Below are 20275 nucleotides of genomic sequence, written 5' to 3' on the forward strand. Positions count from 1 at the left end.
AACAAACCTTTACAAAAAAAAAAAAAAAGCAGCCAAATCTGGCTGGAGTCAGTTTAGATAAAAGGGTGTTAAGAACTGAAAAAAAAAAAAAAAGAAATTATGAGCTTGAACGTAGGGTTTCCTTTTTGAAAAAATAAATCGTCTTTCCATTGATCTTTTCTGTTATGACTACAAGGACGTAATCAATCATGTATGACAATAATTTAGCTTGGTGACTGTAAATTTAGTCACTTTTTCTTTTTCTCTATTGCTAAGCTACACAAAAGGAATGAAATATTCCCCCAAAGAGACTTGGGAGAGAAACAAAATGTCGACAATCATACCAAAAAGAAAAAGACAAACAGCAGAAGGAATAAGAAAATGGCCAGCAGGGCTACAAATGAATATAACCCCATATGTACTAGCAGCCAACCTAGGTCCAATAATGTAGGCTCTTTATTTTTCCAAATGGCTTTGAAACGTCTGGAGTGTTTCTGACATAACTAGCCATAATTTCCTAGTGAATTTGAACCGGAACGCAGATTTCCCCTCAACTGGGACGAAAACAAGTGAAGCACATAAAAGTATTTTCTGGCTGAAGGTCTTCGCTAATCTCATGACATGTAAAACCAACCAGCTCGAAGACACACTGGGATGGCGAAAACCACTGACAAGTATAGTGAATAGAAAATAACATTAGTAACATCACTGCCATTGAATCCATACATTTCAATGCATGACAAAGTCCGTTTTCAGAAGCCCGCGGAGCGAATGAGTTCATCCGAGCCCTCCTCAGAGCTGCATCACACCAATTATCATGAGATGGTTTTGTTTTAGTTGATTTTTCCCAGGAATGAATTGTAATCTTTTCCTGACCACTACACATCAAAAACACACTGGAAAACAAGTTAACCCAACACAATACACACAATCCAAGGTTCACAGTCCGAAAAAAGGTGCTGTTTGAAAAGAGCCTCAGTTCCTCTATGTCCACTAGTTTAAGTGTCCGAGCCAGTGAACCGTCAAGTTTCACCTTTCGGCGCGAGAAATTCGTGTGGCGGACGCTGGAAAAACAGATTTCTTGAAAAAGGGAAAGAAAAAAAAGACATGTTCGGGATGATGGAGCTTCACCTCGTCAGCCGCCGTCTCCTTTGTCTTCTAACAGCTTGTCTCACTTGTTTTACTAGGGAGAATAAACAGAATGTGGCAGCTCGCTGTCCATGTCTATTCCTCTTTTTAATAATTATTTGAATCCAACCCTCCCAGTCCTTTCTTCTCTGCTCGGCTCCTCACACCATGTACGAGTTCTGGTTCTTCAGCTTGTCCAGCTCTTTGCTCTGCTGCCTCAGGAACAGGATTCTGCAATTGAAGAAGGAAAGAAATAAGGCATATGAATGTGTGCTGTGAATGTCGTCAGTGGTTAGTATGGGTTTCTGTGTGAATGTGATATTCGCCGCACCTCTGCTCTCTCAGTGTGGCCTGAATTTCACACACTCTGACCAGGGAGCGCAGGTTTTTCATCTCCGTGCAGAGCTCAGACATGTACAAGCTGCCCATGTTGTGGATGTCCTCACGCAACCGAGCCGCCTGACGGAAAGTGACAAATGATTACTGTCAAGTCACAGCTGCACATTTGCATACCCAACATTCAAAGTGCTGTATGTAAAACTACGAACATTAGCTTCCTGATTCTGAATTTAAAAAAGGTGTACGGTGCACATTTCTATCTTGGAAAAAAACAAACAAAATCAGATGAAAATAATCCCTCTCAATCGCACTTGTGACTGACTAGAAGTATCTGCAGTGTCTTTATCTTCTTCATTTTTTTGCTGGTTGGGTACTTTCCTCATGGCCGTCGATTTCAGAGAAAGATAGTTGATTGTTGAATCTTATTCACAAACACTCTGGGTTTTTGGCTTGGCAACCCAATCATTAAAACTCAGACTAATCAACTGTCTTTCTCCAAAATAGCATATTGCAACTTTTAAATAGTGCATATACAAACAGCCACTGACAAATCCAGCAAAGTGTGCTTTTAAAGAAACCTCAAACTAGAGCTGACAGTTTCACAGAAAGGACAACTTACTTTGTATATCTAAAGGTTTCAATACTAACTAGTGGCCTTCTCTTGCAGAAGGAGTTCCTATTATGGTATATTTCAACCTGAAAAACCAAGTAGTCAAGCTTGTGATGAAAGTCTTTTGTCAAAGACTGGCAGCCTCATAAACGACGAAACCCACAAACACTCTCAGATTCTGAAGCTCCACAATGATGCTAGAAACACCTGTGGTAAGCTACTCACGTGTAACTTCACTGTTTGATGGCAGTACCTGTTTCTCAGTGTTCTCTGAAGGCCATCCTTGGATATGTCTGATGAGGTTCTCATCAAAATGAGCTGCCAGGGTGGGGGTGAAGGAGCCGGGGTCGTCGGCCTGGGTTTGGCTGGTGCTGCTGGAGGGGACGTGGGGCAAGGCCGCACCAGATATGTTTGATCCCGTGCACAGAATCTCCTGGCTGGTGGAGCAAGACAAGTGATTTACTGTCTGTGGACAGTGTAAAGAAAATCCAACTACATTCTGATGTTTAGTCACAGTTACTGTGAATGATCCTGTTTTAAGCATTTATTATCTCAGAGTCACTGAACTTAAAATGATGAGATCAAGTAAGGCCCTGTGATTGTACCTGGATACGCATTTATCTGAAACAAAACAGTGTGTTGAAGTGATTTTCTGACGGTGTCTACCTTCTCTGCTGGAGAGTTCTGGGGTCCTCTGGACGCTTCTCTGCGCTCTGAGAAAGGGGGACTGGTCCTTGTTTACCTGAAGACATACTGCCCTGTAGAGGGGAGAACAGACGGCAAGAGTGGAATGAAAAGCAAAGACGATAAAGAACGGGTGAGTAACAAGCAAGAGGGGACACTCATAAATTCTTCAAATTGTATTTTCCTTTGTTACTGTTTGGTGTGTGCGACTCACCCTTGTTTGTGAGGATGTGATGCTGCCAGGGTGCAGGCCCAGGAGAGATTTCTGGTTGCTCTGTGGTGTGCCGTTCCGTGGCGAGACGTATGGTCGTGGTGATGATGCATCCGACGTCAGAGAGACGGGCGACTGACTGGAGTGCTGAGCTGAAACAGGAAGGCAGAGTGAGTACGGAGGAAAAGAGGATCCCTACGATGCAATATCTAGAAATACATCCGCACAGGCACTACCAGTCCCCAAAGCCTGTAGTTATTGCCTTGATTGTTGTGGAGACTGGTGCATACTAATAGGCAGCGAACAAATTATACAGAGACAGTTATGGAAAAGGGCTTTCAGGACTCAGGAAGTATCAACTTTTGTTCCAGCGGAGGAAACTTAATGGGATACATGTGAGAAGGTATTCGCATAAAATGCTGAATTTCTTTGACTGAAGGTCATCTGCTACACATTGGGCCTTACGCTGCATTTAAAAACAAAAAAAAAAAAAGATTTATAGGGACAGGGCGAAGAGCATTTTTTTACAGAAACAGGAAATGAGTTTGTGGAGCAGATGGTAAGAAACAGCGAGGAGGCCGTACCTTGGTTGGAGTGCTGAGCAGCTGAGAGCAGAGCAGTGACGTTGAAAGCAGGTCCAGCAGTGAGGAGCTTATGAAGCACAGACCGCAAGGAAGCTTGGGTGACAGCAGCTGCCAAGACTGGAGGGAGGAAAGGGGAAAAGTACACACACACACCACACACACATATACACACACAGGTGAGTGAGCAAGGACACACAACAGGTGAGTGCACAAACACACATGGTTAAGTCAGAAAACACACACAGTTAAGATAAGAAAGATTCATCTTTTCACCAGCCGCAGGAGGCGGTTCACTTCAATGTCATTTCACCAGCAAACAGCTGGAGGAACTTAAACAACAAGCACACGGGTTGTCAGGTTCATACAGGATAGCAGGAAATTCATTATAAGTGTCAAGCGAATGCTCAGGTTAGAAAACAGCAGAGTGACCCAGTCTCCCGTGAATAACACGATCAAAACACACACAGATAGGTGGCAACAAGATATTGACATATTGTTGCCATACGAGCAGGGACCAACAACCTCCCTTTTACAAGCTTTTGTTTTTGTAAAAAGACTTAAACGCTTTCACAAGAGTCCTAAGAAACCTTCCTTCATGTAGTATCAATCTGAAGAGAAGAGCCCTCATCCTTGACACATTTTCTGTCACATACTGACACATTCTCCTGTCAGACTCTCGAAAGCAGTCAGAATTATTTTCTCCAGCAGTTAGCATTTGTCTTTGTCTTGCTGAGCTCCTTGTCATCTGTGGCAGTGGTAATTCTTCACCGCTCCTCAGACACATCAATTCAGTCCACTTCTGCACTAAAGATATCACATGTCACGCAAGTTAGACTGGGCTTATGAAACTATTTTAGGCCTGAGGGCTGACACTAAATAAACCATGAAAAGAATTGGAAACACTTGCTAGCTTAGCAGTAATAAGGCTGCAAAGGTGAGTGTCGTCTTTTCCTGGTTTTAAAGGCTGCTTTACGGTAAAGTCTGCCACAGTCTTATAGTAAGCCCAAAAATATTTTTGCACTTCTCGTAAAACTATTAAGGATCTCTCTTTCTCACAAAAACACACACACACACACACACACACACACACACACACACACACACACACACACACACACACACACACACACACACACACACACACACACACACACACACACACAGTGGTCTTAAATAGCAGTAACATTAAGTTGATGTGATAGTTTCTAGTCCATTCCTCTCTATTCATTTGTATTAATCAAGTATGTTGCCCAGTCCTAGCATTTATGAAGTGCTTTTCAGGAGAGGTCAAAACCCTGAATATACATCCTGTAATATAGCCTAAAAATATTGCTATATATCTCTAAGGCTATTTCAACCAGCTGGAATGTTGAGAAAACATAATTGTGTTAACTTTACATTCAAGCAAATAAGGTTTTTAGTGGACACTTGAAGGCCCCAGTGTGCAGTAGAGCTCCTAACTAGCAGCATTAAAGCAATGCGGTAGCCATTCATGTCATTAATGTGTGTAAGTGGAAGAAGCATCGTGTGTCGTTTCCTTACCCTCATTGAGCTTCGCCATGTCCATACTGCCATTGTTCATCTGCAGAGTAGCCTGCAGCGCCGGGAGGAGCTGATGCAGCAGAGCCGGGTCCTGCAGCAGCGCTGGTGAAGGAGACTGGACTGACTGGGGCACCTGCCCCGAGGAGGAGGAGGAAGAGGTGGAAGAGGACATGGTGGAGGGGGTGGAACCTAAAGCCCCAGGAGCAGAGTTCAGGCTCTGAGAAGAGGAGGAAGAGGAGGAATGGCCGGAGTTGGATGCTGTGGACTGGTCCCCTGATGTGGTCTCTGTACAGACGAACAGGGCGGAAGAACAAGACATTACTAAACACAATATTTTATCATTTCTCTAAGCAAGTGTGAGCAGCAGACGGATGTAATAAAGTATAATAAAAACCCGCCTCTGTATCTCAGATGTATCCAAAAAAGGAATCAACAGGAGCTAGACCCTATGTTTCAGAGGATCGAGGTGTGTACAGGTATCAAACACTCAAATTTGATGCTTTTAAAGAACTTGTAAAAATGTAAAGACTACTTGTAGGTATAAAGGTAAGTAGTGTAGTCCCATGCAGAGGTAGATTTTATGTAGGAATATGATGATATTAGAGTTAGGTTCAGTTCATCTATATTTTGCCAGCATGTAGGTGCAAGTATAAAGTATGAAGACGGTATTTGTTCCAGTCTATTTAAAGATTATGGGCATCACAAATGTGGACTCTGATGCAGAGGTGCTTGACACAAAAAAGTAAAAGATGGATCAATTAAATAAGATAATATTAAGACCATACAATTGTAAACTGAAGTGTATTTAATGACTTTGGCCAAATATTAGAAAATATACAAATGAAAAAAGAGCTGCAGACACCCTGCTTGTGCCACATTGCTTATAATCTTAATCGAGCCACACTTACTCATTGTGGCTTTGTCCTGCAAGGCCTCTTGTCTGTAGTCCATGTCCCTGGGGAAACTGTTCGCTGCCATCTTGACTGAGTCTTTCTGTCGTTGTTCCCTGAAAAAAGTAAGCAGAAAACAACGGTTATTACGTGCAGGATGCACTCTGCAGTTAGACTCTGGACCCTAAGCCAAATATATTCTGTTAAGACCAGCGCACTGTGTAATCTTTCAATGTTTGACTCTGCATGAAACTGAGAATCCCGATTACTATTTCAGGTTAAAAATTGAATAGTGTTTCAGGGTTCATATTCAGCATTTAGGTGAGCTTGCCTCTCCAACAGGTCCTTGGGTTTCTCCCACTGGGAGACCTCAGTTCTACAGTTATAGTAGTACTTCTTCCCAGAGGAGCTGATGTGTTCTGTCCAGTCATCTGCTGGGTCCTGGTGCCGAGAGAGGGAAGACAAGAGGTGTAAGAAAAGGAAATTATGACACGTTGAAGAGTACTACTAAGAAAGATGTCAGCTGCCTGACAAAATTTAGATTTTCAAACTATATGGACGTAAATGTGTGTGTGTGTGTAAAAATCTGCACAGTGCAGCACAGTTTGAGAACAAGTCAGCAGCAGTGTTTAGGAAAGATCTGCATGTCAATGGGCTTCAAAAAGGATTTTTAAATGAGACAATACATCAACAGACACATAAGTCTATGCTCTTTAAGTGGGTAAGCATCCCTCTCTTATCCAGCCATAATGGCTGAGGGCTTTTCAGTGTGGATGGGAACTGGTGTGTTTATTATTAATGATCATGTATATACTGACAATTCCAGGAAGAGAATGTCCTTTGCCTCATCCTGTTTTTCCTATTTACAACAAGACAGCTTTCATTACGGACGTGACTTTGCAGGAGGTTTGCCCCAGTAACACATTATGTAGTGCAGTTTTTAGCATTAACTTCCAACACAGGTCATCTTGGTGCCTAGTGGTGTCGGTCCACAGTGTTTTCTGAAGTCCACAGTCAAGGCAGCCATCAACCAGGAAATTTTAGAGGAAGATGAGAGACAACACAACCAACAATGCATATGACCTAAAGGCCGCTATCAACGCAACCTGGGCTCCCATTACACCTGAGCAGTGCCACAGGGTGATCCACTGATGCAGTAATTTGTGCAAAAGGAGGCCAAGCCAAGTATTTAGTGCATAGAAATACACATACTTTTCAAAAGCCTGACATTTCTGTTTAAAATATCCTTTTTTTATTGATCTTATGTAAAATTCTTATTTTCTAAGACACTGAATGTTGGGTTTTCATTAGCTGTGAGCCATAATCATCAAAACTGCAAGAAATAAAGGCTAGAAATATTTCCTCTATGTGTAATGAATCTATATAATGTATGGTTTTCACTTTCTGAAATGAGTGACAAATAATACTGAACTTTTCATGATATTCTAATTTTTTTAAAAATATATCTGTATGTTAACAGGTTGGAGCTGCAACATAGCTCGTGTGAGCAGAGCATCTTGTCTAATTTGGCATTTTACCTCATTTTTTTCCAAATCATGTGGAAAGTTCTCAGCAAGAACAGGCAGTGAAAATGATCTGTTGACAGTTGCATGAATATCATATCTTGGGCGGCTTGTTATTGGGAAAAACTGACATTGTGATGTTTTGGTTTTCTGCAACATAAATGGCAATGTGAATGATTTGGTTAACCCTACAATTTTAATTATTTTATCTACAAAATCTGTCAAACGCATGACAAATTAGTTTACATCCAGTGCACTATTTTCCCAGTGTGTGTTCTCTATCTGTATGAGAACTCATGTCATTAACATTATTAATAGCCATTATTAAAAGGTAAACTCTATGGAGAAAGATAGGGCTGGTATTAGCAATGCTGTAGAAACACACATGAGCCTCAGCAGTTTATTGAGGTAGCTGACACACGAAGTAAAGGCAGGCAGTGTGTCCTTGTTGTCGCGGTTGAATAATGTTATATACTGTATGATCTGATGCCCGGGGTACTGAGGACAACATACTGTAGAGAAGAGGTGAGTGGGAGCTTTGAGCCAGTAAACAAAATGAGATACCACGGTATATTTGACAGGCGAAATACACAAAACTTTCAATCTTTAAATAGGAAAAAGACTCCCGCACAGTGCCCAATTCACTTGCAATTAAGCTTAATGACAGCAACATTTCCGTTGTCATTAAACTTAATTGCAAGTGAAGTGGACAGTGTGCGGGAACCTTTTTCATGATTTTGTCGGCCCTCAGTCTTCTATGCATCTGTGGATCTTAAGGTGTGCAAACGCTGCACACTGAAGCACTGAATACAAACAGTTGTCGGCTTCTTGTTTACAAAATGGACAGCTATCTATGCAGCAGCTAATGGCTAATATTTCCCACTGTTTTCTTTCATGATGAAGATGAACAAATGTGGGAAACCCTGTTTTAGCAACACATTTGTCATTTGCTCGCAGATTTTATGCCGAGTGCTACACATACACCACTCTCCATTGTTAACTCAAATAAAAATGATCATAACGGCATACATCAACACCATCCATTTAACAATAGCAAGTTCAATCTTGATGATCTGTATCATTATGCTCTTAAACCAGTGTGTCATGTCAAATATTGAGTTCTACTGCTCAGTCCAACCAGTGAGATATCATAACAAGATGATTAAATCTTGTTAAGAAGGAAGTCTACAATCTCTTCAGACCATCTACTCTCTACAGGCAAACGTGTTATTCAAATATGGGGTTTCAACCACGCGCCAATGTTGAGACAAAAATGCCTGCACACGGACACAAGAGAGATGCCTCCATATAATGTCCCCGCATACCATGCTCCTAAGTACCGTGACGGCAATTTATACAGGAAATGCTGAGGGTATATAATCAGATATGCTGGACAACGTCTTACCCTGTCTGCAGGCTTGCTCTGAGTCGCATGTGAGTCGGAGGCATGGTGGGAGCTGTTGTTGTGAGTGTTCTCCTGAGGAGAGCCGCTGGTCCCTGCAACACAGCCATTTATCAAGTCACAGAAAACACAATTCTCCGCAGAAGACTGAATCCTCTTTGTGATTGTTCTAACTCTGCATTATTGACATATGAGCAATAATTACTAGATTATGACTTGTTGGAAGTGATTGATGGCAGTGAGGATGACAAAGGAATCTAAAGCTTCACTTTTATTCATCAGAAGACTCAGTCATTTAAGAAAAATAAGTAACAGTAAACTGCGGCTAAGAGTCATGAGCATGTGATGTTTTTCTGAAACAAGACCCAGAAGATGTGTTTTTCTTATAACAACACTGTTAGACAAAATTTTAAATTGCATGCACGTATAAAACCACCAGATCAGCGCTTACCATTTTTTCCTCTAACTGTGTGAGAGGTCTTTGCCTTGCCATGTCCTGGGCCATCGCCGTGTCTGCTGACAGGACTTTCATCAGAGCGTCGCAGCATCTTGTACGGGGGCGTGGGGTCTGATGAGCCATCACGCACCTTGTCATAACGGTGAAGGCTGCTGGACTGGCTCTTTGGCTGAGATTTATGGGTCTAGATTGAATAAAGCAAGGCAGAAGGACTTGTAGGGATGTGCTCAAGCTTACACTAATTTCCTTCACACAGTTCACACCAGCATTAGCTTTTCTGGAAAACACAGTGGATGAAGCAGGCTTCATTGAGGAAGTGCTAGAGACTGATTACAGTGAAAACAGAATTGATAGTCTCGAAAATAAACTGCATCTCAGTGTGGGGGTGGTTTAATGTAATATTATTGAGCTCATGGAACTAGATGCAGTAATAAAATGTTGCTTCCTGAACAAACACATTTGTACTGTAGAAATAGCATATCGTCTCCTGCCTCAAAAACTGGATTCTTTATACAAGGATTTTCATATCAACATGTTTCAAAAAACATTTTTTGCAGCTATCAGGAGGCCAGTGGTAACCTAAACTTAAAAGTTTAAAAGTTGTACAGTAACATAATAAAGGACAGGATCACCAAAACTAGCTTGCCACTATGTAGAGTATGTATGTATGCATGCATGATTGAATAAATATCATCTGTGTGAGACGTGAACGTCTGCAGTAACTGTTAACATTTGAGTGCCAGCTAGGCTTTTCTGTCATACAGCTCATTAAGGTGTACAAATGTATACTAGTTTGACAAGCCTGATGCTACATCACGATAAACTGCATCCAAAGGCACAACTTTGGATGCAGTGTGTCCTATGGAAGGTTGAGCCACATAAGAGTAATGAAAATAACATCTTTAAGAGTTGCCCAATCTGTTCGACAGGTTCTTACAGGGACTATTGGGAGTTTAACTGAAGTTGGGTTGGTGACACTGCCTCACACCATAGATGTGAGAGTCCAGCTATTTCTGAGAACAGTTGGTGCATCTCTGAATCAACAATGTATTAAAATTTCAGATGATTATTCTATTATTTTAAAAAGTACACTATTATCTGGATTAGTTGTGAGTAATGACAGATGACCGTTAGCAAATTGACAACATCATACCTGATAGGATTGTGAATCCCTTCTGTCGTTGCACCTGTGGAGACAAACAGGACAAAAAGTGTTAGAGGATGGTAATGTAACACTTGGGTAGGTTTTCTATCGGTAGCAACACACTTTCTGTAACATATTTCGCTAATTAGCGGCCGTTAGCCAAGTTAGCTAGCTAGATTTGTCACCTTAGCAACAGCTGTCTGCTCTTTATGTCACTGGTAGAAAAAACCGAACGTGTTAGAAATATATACATGTCCACAATGTGCCATACATGCGCACAGTTTACTATTAACGTGTTATTTCACGTTACGTTAACGTCAGTCGGCTAGCTACAGGAAATAACCAGAACCCGTAGCTAACAGCAGGGAAACTGTTAGCTAGCTGCTAGCACTGGTAGCTAACAGATACACGCAAACATAAATAAGACGCCTACAAATTTAAAAAGCGCAAATCCTTCAAAATGTTGACGTTGGTGCCTGATTTACCCATCGCTGACTCTTGCTGGTTTCCTTGCATACATCACCATCAAGGCCGTGGTGATGTATGTATGTGTGTGAGGGGGAACCGTGGCCTCCTGTCTGACTGCTCTCACAGTTCTCTTTTCTTCAGCTTCCTGATATCTAGACTCCGTCTATCCTGCCAAACAGATACCTACAAGCCGCGCGCCGGAGACCAGCACTGCATAGCGGGTGGTCTTTATTAAAAACCACCCTCAGTGCATCATATGGTATGTAGTTTCGGTATGCGTTTGGCTCGGCCGATGTAGCTCAGCGAAAAGCAGCAGAGTCAGGAGGAAACGGAGAAGACGGACCTCTCGGTAATGTTTAGCTAGGAGGCGAGTTTCCGGTTTTGCCTTTCAAGATAAGAGTAACTGCTGAACAACAAATGAGCGAAGAAAAGGCTAAACAGGAAATTTAGCACTAGATCAACTTGTTGAAACTTGTGACAGTGATGAAAACAAATGCGCATAACTGTGTCAGATAGGCTCGTGAATTCGAGAGTGGAGCTTTTTTCCCCCTTCTCCTTTATTGAATATCAGATGTTTTACAACGGTTCAAAATGATGAATAACACTACCTACACATTGGATAAGAAAGAAAACATAACATGGCAGAGATGAACTGCCATGCATAGCAAAATACGGTCACGTTATTCCTACTTCGCTACGAAACGTCACTATATAGCAATTTTTCAATACTTCACGTTATAACCAGTTGTTCTTTTATATTATATCATCACAAACGGTATATTTATCCTGAATGTACATTTTTCTTTTTTTCTCATTCCTTGTCAATATATAGAGAACAAATGACTGCACGAGAATTATTTGTTTCTCACAGTGGCGGATTTGAAGTTTGTGCTGTGATTTTGAAGTAAGTAGCTCCATTTCCGGTATTAGCCTAGCTGTCTCTGGATAACGTGACGCAGCTGAAACACCGCTCGGCGCCGAGGGCTCCTCCTCTCGGTCCACATCCCGTTGGCTGGACCAGAGTGATAGACGCTTTTTGGGACACACCCACAGTCTGTCCGCCGGTCTGCTCCGTCGTCTCTAGACATGAATGCTTGGAAGCGAACATATTTGATAATGTCTTTTCTACTTACTCGGTATGTTGTGTGCGGATACTGAGGCAACACCAGAGGCACGCCTAAAATTGTCTGGTCAGTGTTCAGACGAGCGAGCAACAGATGGAGCTATGTTTCTGCATTTATTCCATCACATTATTAAATATGCCCTGCGCAGTTTCATAAAATAGAATATTGTGCCACAAAGTCTATGTTTGTGACAATTATAAAACACCTCTCAGTCTGTGCAGTCCAGAACAAAACGTCCTCTTAGTGTGAGCTCAGGAAAAACGCACTGATTTTACATGATTTTATGTAAACACAACCTGAGCCGAACATTTCGTACGTGTGTGTGTGTGTGTGTGTCTTGGTCCCTAAATGGAGAGGCTCAGTTATCTTGCCCACACAGAGGTCAGAGGTCAGAGTGATACTGAACAGCTCTTGCACAGAAAGACCTGAACGCAGTGGACAGGTGTATTACTCCCAAATCTCACCTGCTGTGATTGTTGAGGTGTTCCTATTAACACATATCTTGACATGGCACACCCATAAAACCTCTAGGTATTTTATCACCAGGGAGAAAAGTGTGAAATCAGTATTTTAAAGCAAAATAAATAAATAAATAAATAAAATAAAGTGGTACTGAAAAGGATGCATCTGCTGACCTCAGCTTTGGATAAAACGGCGACAGTCGTATGTGGGAAGTGATCTGGTGCAGGCTGACATTAAGCCCTTTGCTCGTTGATTGCTGCATTGATTGCCCGCTGGCTTGATTTAGGTCAGACCTGACACATATCGACTCAATAAGAGACAGGCTCTTTTACAATCCGGCCAGTCAAACACGATAGAGCCTCTCTCGACAAGTGGATGTTCAAATGCAGCCCGTGCTCTTCAGACACTAAGCGATAGGGCTTGCCTGAACCGGGCCTAATGGACTGGACGGTCTGTGGTGAGTGCATTTTAAGGTTTGCTTGTTCGTTTGAACTGAAGATGGATGTCCTCTGCTTAGAATGTGTTTGACGTAAACCTGCGTGTTACACTTCTGATCTGTACCCTGGATTAGGTATTGAATCCAAATTATTTTCACAATAATTTCATTTATTATCCCTGTGGCTTTGACATTTTACATTGAAATGAATAATGGTTTTTTGTTTGTTTGTTTGTTTTTTTAATCATCATCACCGTTTTATGCCCACAGTGATTATTAGATTCTCCCACAGTAAAAATACGTAGCCTACACACACAGAATTGTGTCTGTTCTATGAGTTAATATCATTGTGTTTTATGCTCAGGCCCGAGGGTTTATTGTTGTATGTGGCTGAGGATTTGAGAAGGTTTAACACTGAAATGGACTCAAAATAGTTTTTAAACTGTTGGGTTTTCTTATTTTTACTCTTTTTACTTTTATTTTACCTTACCTTACTTTACCTTTATACTAGGCTGCTAGGCTATATGTTTTATTTATGATCAAAGGAGACCACTTTTTATTTTGTACAAAACACGGCATTGTTGAAATGGAAATGCAGGGTTTGAGTACCTTATAAGCATAAGTTGCCTTCTGCTGAGCTGCAACATCATGTGAAAACATCAATGAAAGCTCATTCAGGCATGTTGAGAATCCTGATGGGCTAATTTACTCTTTTTATGCTGTGTTACTTTCATTATTTGACACAAATATGTTTTGCTGCTCCAGACAGATTTGCTGATTGACGCGGGCAAAAATGGCTCTTTTGCCAGTAAAGGTTTCTGATCCCCTGACTTGGTGGAAGAGTCTATTACCTTAATGTTGAAATATTGCATATCAGCATTAGGGGGCAGTGGTATCTCATAAGAAGCATCTTATACATACCATGTGAGCAACAAATACATTTCCTCTCCTGCTCTAGTCATTTCTCTTTCTCTGTCTTGGCTGTTAAAACCAAAGACACACTGAAGCAGATAACTCACATTGAGTATACGAAGGAATTTTAATATTTGTTGACATTTTCTTCCCATTTCTCAGAGTGAGGAGGATGCTGAGCAGAACAGAACACAGAGGTATGTCCAAAGTCCCTTTCCACCTCCCCTGCCCGGGCCTAATGGATAAAATGCTCACAGAAATGGAAAATAAAAGCAATGATCCCAATAACAGTGGCTCTTTTAAAGGCTGAACCCATGGGAGGCTTTTCATCACACCTTCCAGTTAACCTTTGACCTCTCTTCTTGGCTCTCGACCTCACAACAGGCACTGTAAATGAGGAACAGGCTCAGGTGGAGTGCTTATTGATGTGTGTGTATGTGCTGGCATGTCCTCTTCTTCCTCCTCCTCCTTCAGGCGTATGCAGGCTGCTATCATCAGTGATGTCTGGAACAGAGTCTCATACAGACCGAGAGGAGGACTACAGGTTCCTCCACAGCATGTTGATGGAGAAGAAACTCCACCTGCTCTTTAAGGTGAAGACACATCCAAGCTTGTTTGTTCTCACAAATTTCAGTCACGGTGTCTGTTTTTTTTTTAAAACAGCGCTATTGTCTGCAGGTTGGAAGTGTTACAGAAGTAAAGTACATAAGTATTGTCAGCAAAATGTACATAAATGATCCAAAGTAACCACAAAATACCATATTCTTTTATTTAGACAGGAAGAAGGGTTTCTTGCTATTTTATAATTACTCCCCGCCACTCAGAAGAACTAGTTAACGTAAAAGTAGAAATACCATAGTGCAGAAATACTCTGAATAAAGTAATTATTTTCAAATGTTCATAATGTTCATATTATTACCATCAAACTTAAAGTAAATACAATTACTCATTAAGCAGACAGGCTTATGTCAGAATAATATAATATAATATAATATAATATAATATAATATAATATAATATAATATAATATTACTATATTATCGCATTATAATCATTGATACATTGAAGAGGCAATATGAAGCTTTGGAGATGAAATACAAACTCAAGATTCTAATATTTACTGTATTAATGAGGTAGCAAGACACTCTCAGGAAATCTTGTGTTTTTCCATAATTGAATAAACAAGCTGTTCTCAGGGGAAAATAACGTCCCAGAACACTGTTTGAAGCTAGAAAGGTGGCAGGGTCCGCCACATGTAAACAAAGTAAAACAGTATAAATTGTGTTGTCCTTTAATGTCAGTTTGTTTAAACAGTTTATTCAGCCATGAAAACAGAAAGAGTTTGTTTATTTCGTGTGTGTAGGCATAAAAAGTCTGAATGAAACTCCTCTGATTTAAATGTCTTCCCCAGAACCACATAGTGCCCCTTTAATCACTTGCAGTGTTTAAGAATTTCAATTGAAGAAAATGAAACGTTAACTCAAATGATCCACAAAGAGAAAAGAAAAAACAGTATTGATGTTGTGTTAGATGTGCCTCATGTTGTGTTACAGTGATATTTACTGAAGTTAGCATGCTAACCAGCTGGCCCCGACTTGTCCTGCTCCAAAGCTCCTGTGCTAGCGGTGTGAACTGCAGCACTTCCCCTGGTGCATCGAGCTCTGCTAGCACTCAGTGAGCATACCAAGCTAACTAGACAACAGCAGCTAAAGTTGGTCAGCAGTTAGCAGTAATTCTGGTAACACAGGCTCAGTTTGTTTTGAGTATAACTCAGCAGGTGGCCGACTCTTACGTGTCTCACGTTCATCTAATTTTTAGTTTATCTTCTCTGTAGCTTGTGAATTTCCCCTCAGGCGCCGATGAAGTTTTATCTTAATCAGTAAACCTCAAACTATATCTGCAAATTAACTAGTAACTATTAATTAATTAACTATACTAAGTATTCAAAGAAATGTTGTAGAGTATAAAGTAAAATATGCCTAGAGGTATAAAGTAGTAGTTAAATGGAAATATTCAAAAAAGTACCTCAAATTTTTACACAGGTACAGTACTCCCCATATATTTCCATATGTACAAGTCATTGAGAACATTGTTTGATGCTAGAAAGGTGGGCTCTTAGAGAAGTCTTACTAAAATCAACAAAATAAAATCTCATTGTGAATTGTGTTCACCTTTTAGAACAGTTTGCTTTTATCAGTTAATTTAGTCATGAAAGTCAATATAGATAATTCTCTTCTCTGAAAATGTCTTCTACAAAACTGCACACTGCAACCTTAATTACAGTCAAATAATGTGATAAATTAATGTAATTAGTAGCCTAGTAGAATAGTAGTGGCAGTTGTTCTAAGAACTTTGCAGTATATTTGCAGTAGAGAGTGCCTTTTCTACTGCAGAGAAAACCTTTATTGTGATACTTTCCTAACAGATCCATGAGCGTCTGAAGCGGTTTGAGAAGCGGAGCCCCATCCCCGTCCAAGAGCACGCAGCGAGTCTGGCCTCAGACGTAAGCGACTCCCTCCAAACATCTTTTGCAGATAGACACGCTGCCGAGGATGACAGCTCGACGGCAGAGGGAGCGGGGAAGATATTTCATCGTTCAAACTGTTTCCTCTGATACACAGACGACTTTCCTGTCACATAGAAGCATGAGTGGAACGCGCATTCCTCCCCATGTGTACTGAATTATGAAATGTTATCTCAAAAGTCTGTCACCTCGGAGATTATTGCCTGAAAGGCCATGTTTGACAGCAGATATCATTCTGTAGCTGTGTGCCAGGAGTTAGGTCACCGAGGACAGTGCCGAGCAAAAGGCTGCTAAAATCATTTTGTGTGTAGTCTAACGTTTCAGGTTGGAGGAATATAATTAATTTCAGATTTAAGATGAAGTGACAGAGAGCACTCCCACTACTGCTGCGACTGAAAGCAGCACGACCGGTCCCTATTCCCCTTCATATTTCACTTTCCAGTCCTCTTCATTCCTGTCACCAACTCATCATTCTTATGTTTCCATTTCATCCCACTATCTTCTTTGAACCATTTTGGTCACGTTCCACCATCGTTTCCTCATTTTTCCCCTCTTGTTTCTGGACAAAGTGTCAAACAAGGATGTTCTTTTGACACTTTTTCCCTTACGCTGTGCTTCCATCTTTTCTTCTCTCCATCCCCGAACCACCCTCTCCTTCCAATTATTGCTTTTCTTCCCCTTTCCTATATTCTTTCCCCTTTGTCTCTGCTCGCTTTCCTTTATCTTCTCTCTAATGAAAACCCTACGTAATGTCACTCCCGCCATGTTTCCATACTGTCTATCTACCCCTGTCCTCTCCCCCTCACCCCTCACCCCTCTCCGTCTCCTTCCTTTCACTCCCTTCGCCTCAGATTTGGTTCGACAGCCACTCTCTGCCTGGCTTAAATCATCAGGACCTACTGGAAGGGCCAAACCATAGGTCTGTTTCCCCTCAGAGAGGCTTCTGTTTGCTCACAGTGGAAACTAATGACCTTCATGCATTGTGTCTCTGGAGTGTGCCTCGACATCTTGAAGCAGTAGAAGTCATTACAGTAATATGCTTGACAAGACGGGCGACTGCACACAGTCACCGTCCTCCGCCTCCTCACTTGCCGCTGACAGCCGCGGCTGCTCTGTTTTAGCTGTCGCCACAGCTGTCGTGTAGCCTTGAACATTCGGGAGCTTTTTTCCGACAGTGGCTAGAAGACACAAAACTGAAACAGGAACAGGGACAAACAGTCAACACGAAGAAGAGAAAAGCAAAGTCCCAGTGAGGTGAACGGGGCCGTAAGACAGTGTAGAAGGACAGGGCTGATGATGTGTCACGGCACATGAAGTTTCATTTGACAGTACCTCTTTGCCTCTCTGCACGTTTCTCTGTCTCTCTTGGCTAGCACCATGTAGACTACAGCAAACCTCATTTAGGCCATGATATAAATGTATACCTCTAATTATGAAAAAAAAAAAAAAAACATATCCTGCCTCTTCTCTTTCCCTCTGCTTCCAGTTGGCGGAGGAGCTGATACACCAAGGCTGGAGTGAAGAAGTCAAAGAACTGGTTGCCCTCTTTTCCCAACCCCACTTTAAGGTGAAGTTTGTTTCCCTCCCGGTGGTGTGTTTGTTCCTTTAGCATCAGACCTGTGTGTGTCAGTCCAAAACTCCCTCAGCCAAGTCCTTTGTCCAGTCAAATAACATCATGTCCACCATGGGAGCACACTCTCAAAAGATCTGGTTTTGGGACGAGAACAATAAATATGAAGCCACAGCCAGCAGCCAGTTAGCTTTGCTTAGCTTAGCTTAGCACAAACATTAGAAATAGAGAGATGCAACCATTCTGGCTTGTTGCATGTTTCCTTATGAAACCTCAACTGCACTTCCTTTTTCTTCCAATGTTAACTCTACAGCACACGTCTGTAGTTGGATCAGTTCTCTTTTATTCGTAACTTACTCCCTTTATTCTGTTCACATTGATAAATTCCAGTTTGTTTTAGTGTAGCATTTTTCATCATCAAAACAATCACATAGGTGTTTTTAGCTAGTGAGTTAAGCACGTCAGTTCGCCTAGCTGACAGCCTATCTAGAAGATCTATAGTTACTGCTTTTTCATCCATAACTTCGTTAAATTACATTTTTTGTATATCTTGTTTTTAAAATGTTTGATCCTTTCGTTAGACAGATAAGTGTTGGCAATGTAAGCTAGCCTCACGCGAACGTTAAGGCACTACAGCTCATTTATACACTCAGAGCTTGGATGAGCTGCCAAAAATGACATACACCGTCTTGTGCAAGCAAAAAGTGAAATTCTGATCTCATTGCTGGATAAGGGATTTAAATCACATATCAGAGAGGAGAGAACTATTATGTGTATATGCAGACATTTTTAGGATACCAGCTAGGCTAGCTGACAGGCTAACCTTGGTAGTTAAAAACACCTCTGTGATTATCTACATGATGTAGAATGTTAAAAACTCTTTACACAAAAAACAAACAGTAAATTATCAACAATATGTAATGTATGTAAAGAAATCTGTTTTTTTTTTTTTTTTTTTCATTTCCTTGCTGAGAGCTAGACAAGAAGTGTCTCCTCCCATGTTCGTAAATATGATATTACAACCAGAACTGTTCATTTTTCGGTGAGATTCAGCGCAGGGGGAACAGCTAACTTTGCCCTGTCCAAAAGCAGAAAAACAGCTTTGGAGCGAATGAAACACACACATTGCTTTTTTTGAACGAATTAAGGGTTTATAAATATATCTATAGAGAGAATTTAGAGAGAAAACCTTAATGAGATGTTTATTGTATTGCAGCAATATCTATTAAAGTTACCATGCTAACGAATGAGCCCCGGTCCACCCTGTCTCGTATTGCCACTTTGTATCTGTAGAGGTGATAGTGGCTACTCAAATCCCCTTCGGGCAACTAGCTGAATTAACTAGTTAGCTGCAGTTAGTTCATTGGGGTTTAGAGATGCTGTATAGCAGATTGTATCATGTTGGACAGAGCCAGGCTAATGTTTCCCCTTTTCCAACATTTATTCTACGCCTATTAAGCTAACTGGCTTCCAGAACACAGACACAACAGTGATATCACCCTTCTCTGCTTTTCTCACTTTCGAGAAAGCGAATAAGTGTGTTTACAGGCATGTTGAACGATTCCCTCACATGGCTTCTTAACCACTGTAATTTTACCCCAAACTGTGCCAGAGTTCAGTTTTTTATCACTGAAGCATGTCCTATAATTGACATTCACACGGGCCATTTATGGAGCAAGAATGCGATTCACTCTGAAGATGCTGTTTTGCTTCCTTCAACTTTAATGCCCTGATGAATCACTAGAAATAAAAGAAACCTAGCCGCGAATGGTGCGGTTCAGTCATTTCTCTGAACACTGGAACTGTAATCTGACAAACTAATTCACCATGCACTCACGCTTCATCTGAGCCATTCTGATGCTGTTCAGGGGGCTGAACACACACATCAAACGGCCTGTAGTATTTTGTTTCCTACATTCAGCTCTCATTTGGGTCGCACAAATTGACAAATTAATCCGACTGTAAATTTTATTTAAATTGATTTCACCTCATCATCGTTCTGCCCGCTGAGAGGTGCTGACATCCATTAAACACACTGGCATTGAAGCTAATCTACTCCCTAGTTATGTTTATTAGTGTTCGCTCATGCGGAGGCCCAGACTACTCAAATGCATGTTTCCTTATTTTAGATGTGCTGACAGTCATATTTCAGACACACACACACACACACACACACACACACACACACACACTCACACAGAGAGCGTATGGTTTTCCAGTGAGCTGCAGAAGTCGTGGCTTTTCTTAATGAGGAGCTGAAGCCAGCCGAGAACTAACAGGTTTGTT

At 41.2% G+C, this 20275-nt stretch overlaps 2 protein-coding genes across 7 annotated transcripts in view; one reads left to right on the forward strand and one right to left on the reverse strand.

Moving 5' to 3' along the window:
• On the reverse strand, positions 1 to 11300 carry LOC119011097 (WW domain-containing adapter protein with coiled-coil-like). 2 transcript variants are annotated; one of them, XM_037083930.1, is made up of 13 exons: positions 10679 to 10891; positions 10503 to 10536; positions 9344 to 9533; positions 8896 to 8987; positions 6299 to 6408; positions 5986 to 6083; positions 5078 to 5362; positions 3536 to 3652; positions 2955 to 3103; positions 2723 to 2814; positions 2310 to 2493; positions 1439 to 1566; positions 1 to 1338 (listed from the first exon to the last, which is right to left on the reverse strand). In XM_037083930.1, exons 1-13 carry the CDS (start codon positions 10744 to 10746, stop codon positions 1269 to 1271), a joined length of 1617 nt encoding a protein of 538 aa, XP_036939825.1. In that variant the 5' UTR covers positions 10747 to 10891; the 3' UTR covers positions 1 to 1268. The 2 variants fall into 2 exon arrangements, with proteins under 2 accessions (XP_036939825.1, XP_036939826.1); XM_037083931.1 differs by lacking the exon at positions 10679 to 10891 and adding an exon at positions 10979 to 11300 and having other exon boundaries at positions 59 to 1338.
• Positions 10470 to 20275, forward strand: part of LOC119011096 (MAGUK p55 subfamily member 7-like) — a 26017-nt gene continuing 16211 nt past the window's right edge. For 3 of the 5 annotated variants that reach the window (XM_037083925.1, XM_037083929.1, XM_037083926.1), the window contains exons 1-5: positions 11459 to 12097; positions 14058 to 14092; positions 14370 to 14488; positions 16321 to 16398; positions 17906 to 17986. In XM_037083925.1, coding sequence (XP_036939820.1) covers positions 12048 to 12097; positions 14058 to 14092; positions 14370 to 14488; positions 16321 to 16398; positions 17906 to 17986 — 363 coding nt within the window. In that variant the 5' untranslated portion in view covers positions 11459 to 12047. Of the gene's footprint in view, positions 10590 to 11458; positions 12098 to 13019; positions 13908 to 14057; positions 14093 to 14369; positions 14489 to 16320; positions 16399 to 17905; positions 17987 to 20275 lie in introns of those variants that run through there. The other 2 variants (XM_037083928.1, XM_037083927.1) reach the window with 2 other exon arrangements.

This window comes from Acanthopagrus latus, chromosome 21 (assembly GCF_904848185.1).
Source record: "Acanthopagrus latus isolate v.2019 chromosome 21, fAcaLat1.1, whole genome shotgun sequence".
NCBI classification, from domain to species: Eukaryota; Metazoa; Chordata; class Actinopteri; order Spariformes; family Sparidae; genus Acanthopagrus; species Acanthopagrus latus.

Bases quoted from the DNA above. Each gene is read 5' to 3' on its own strand.
- LOC119011097 (XM_037083930.1), bottom strand. From the start codon at position 10,746: ATGTATATATTTCTAACACGTTCGGTTTTTTCTACCAGTGACATAAAG. The intron at 10,537-10,678 runs GTGACAAATCTA...TTGTCTCCACAG, and splicing joins AGCAGACAGCTGTTGCTAAG to GTGCAACGACAGAAGGGATT. The intron at 6,084-6,298 runs GCAAGCTCACCT...TACTTTTTTCAG, and splicing joins CCCAAGGACCTGTTGGAGAG to GGAACAACGACAGAAAGACT.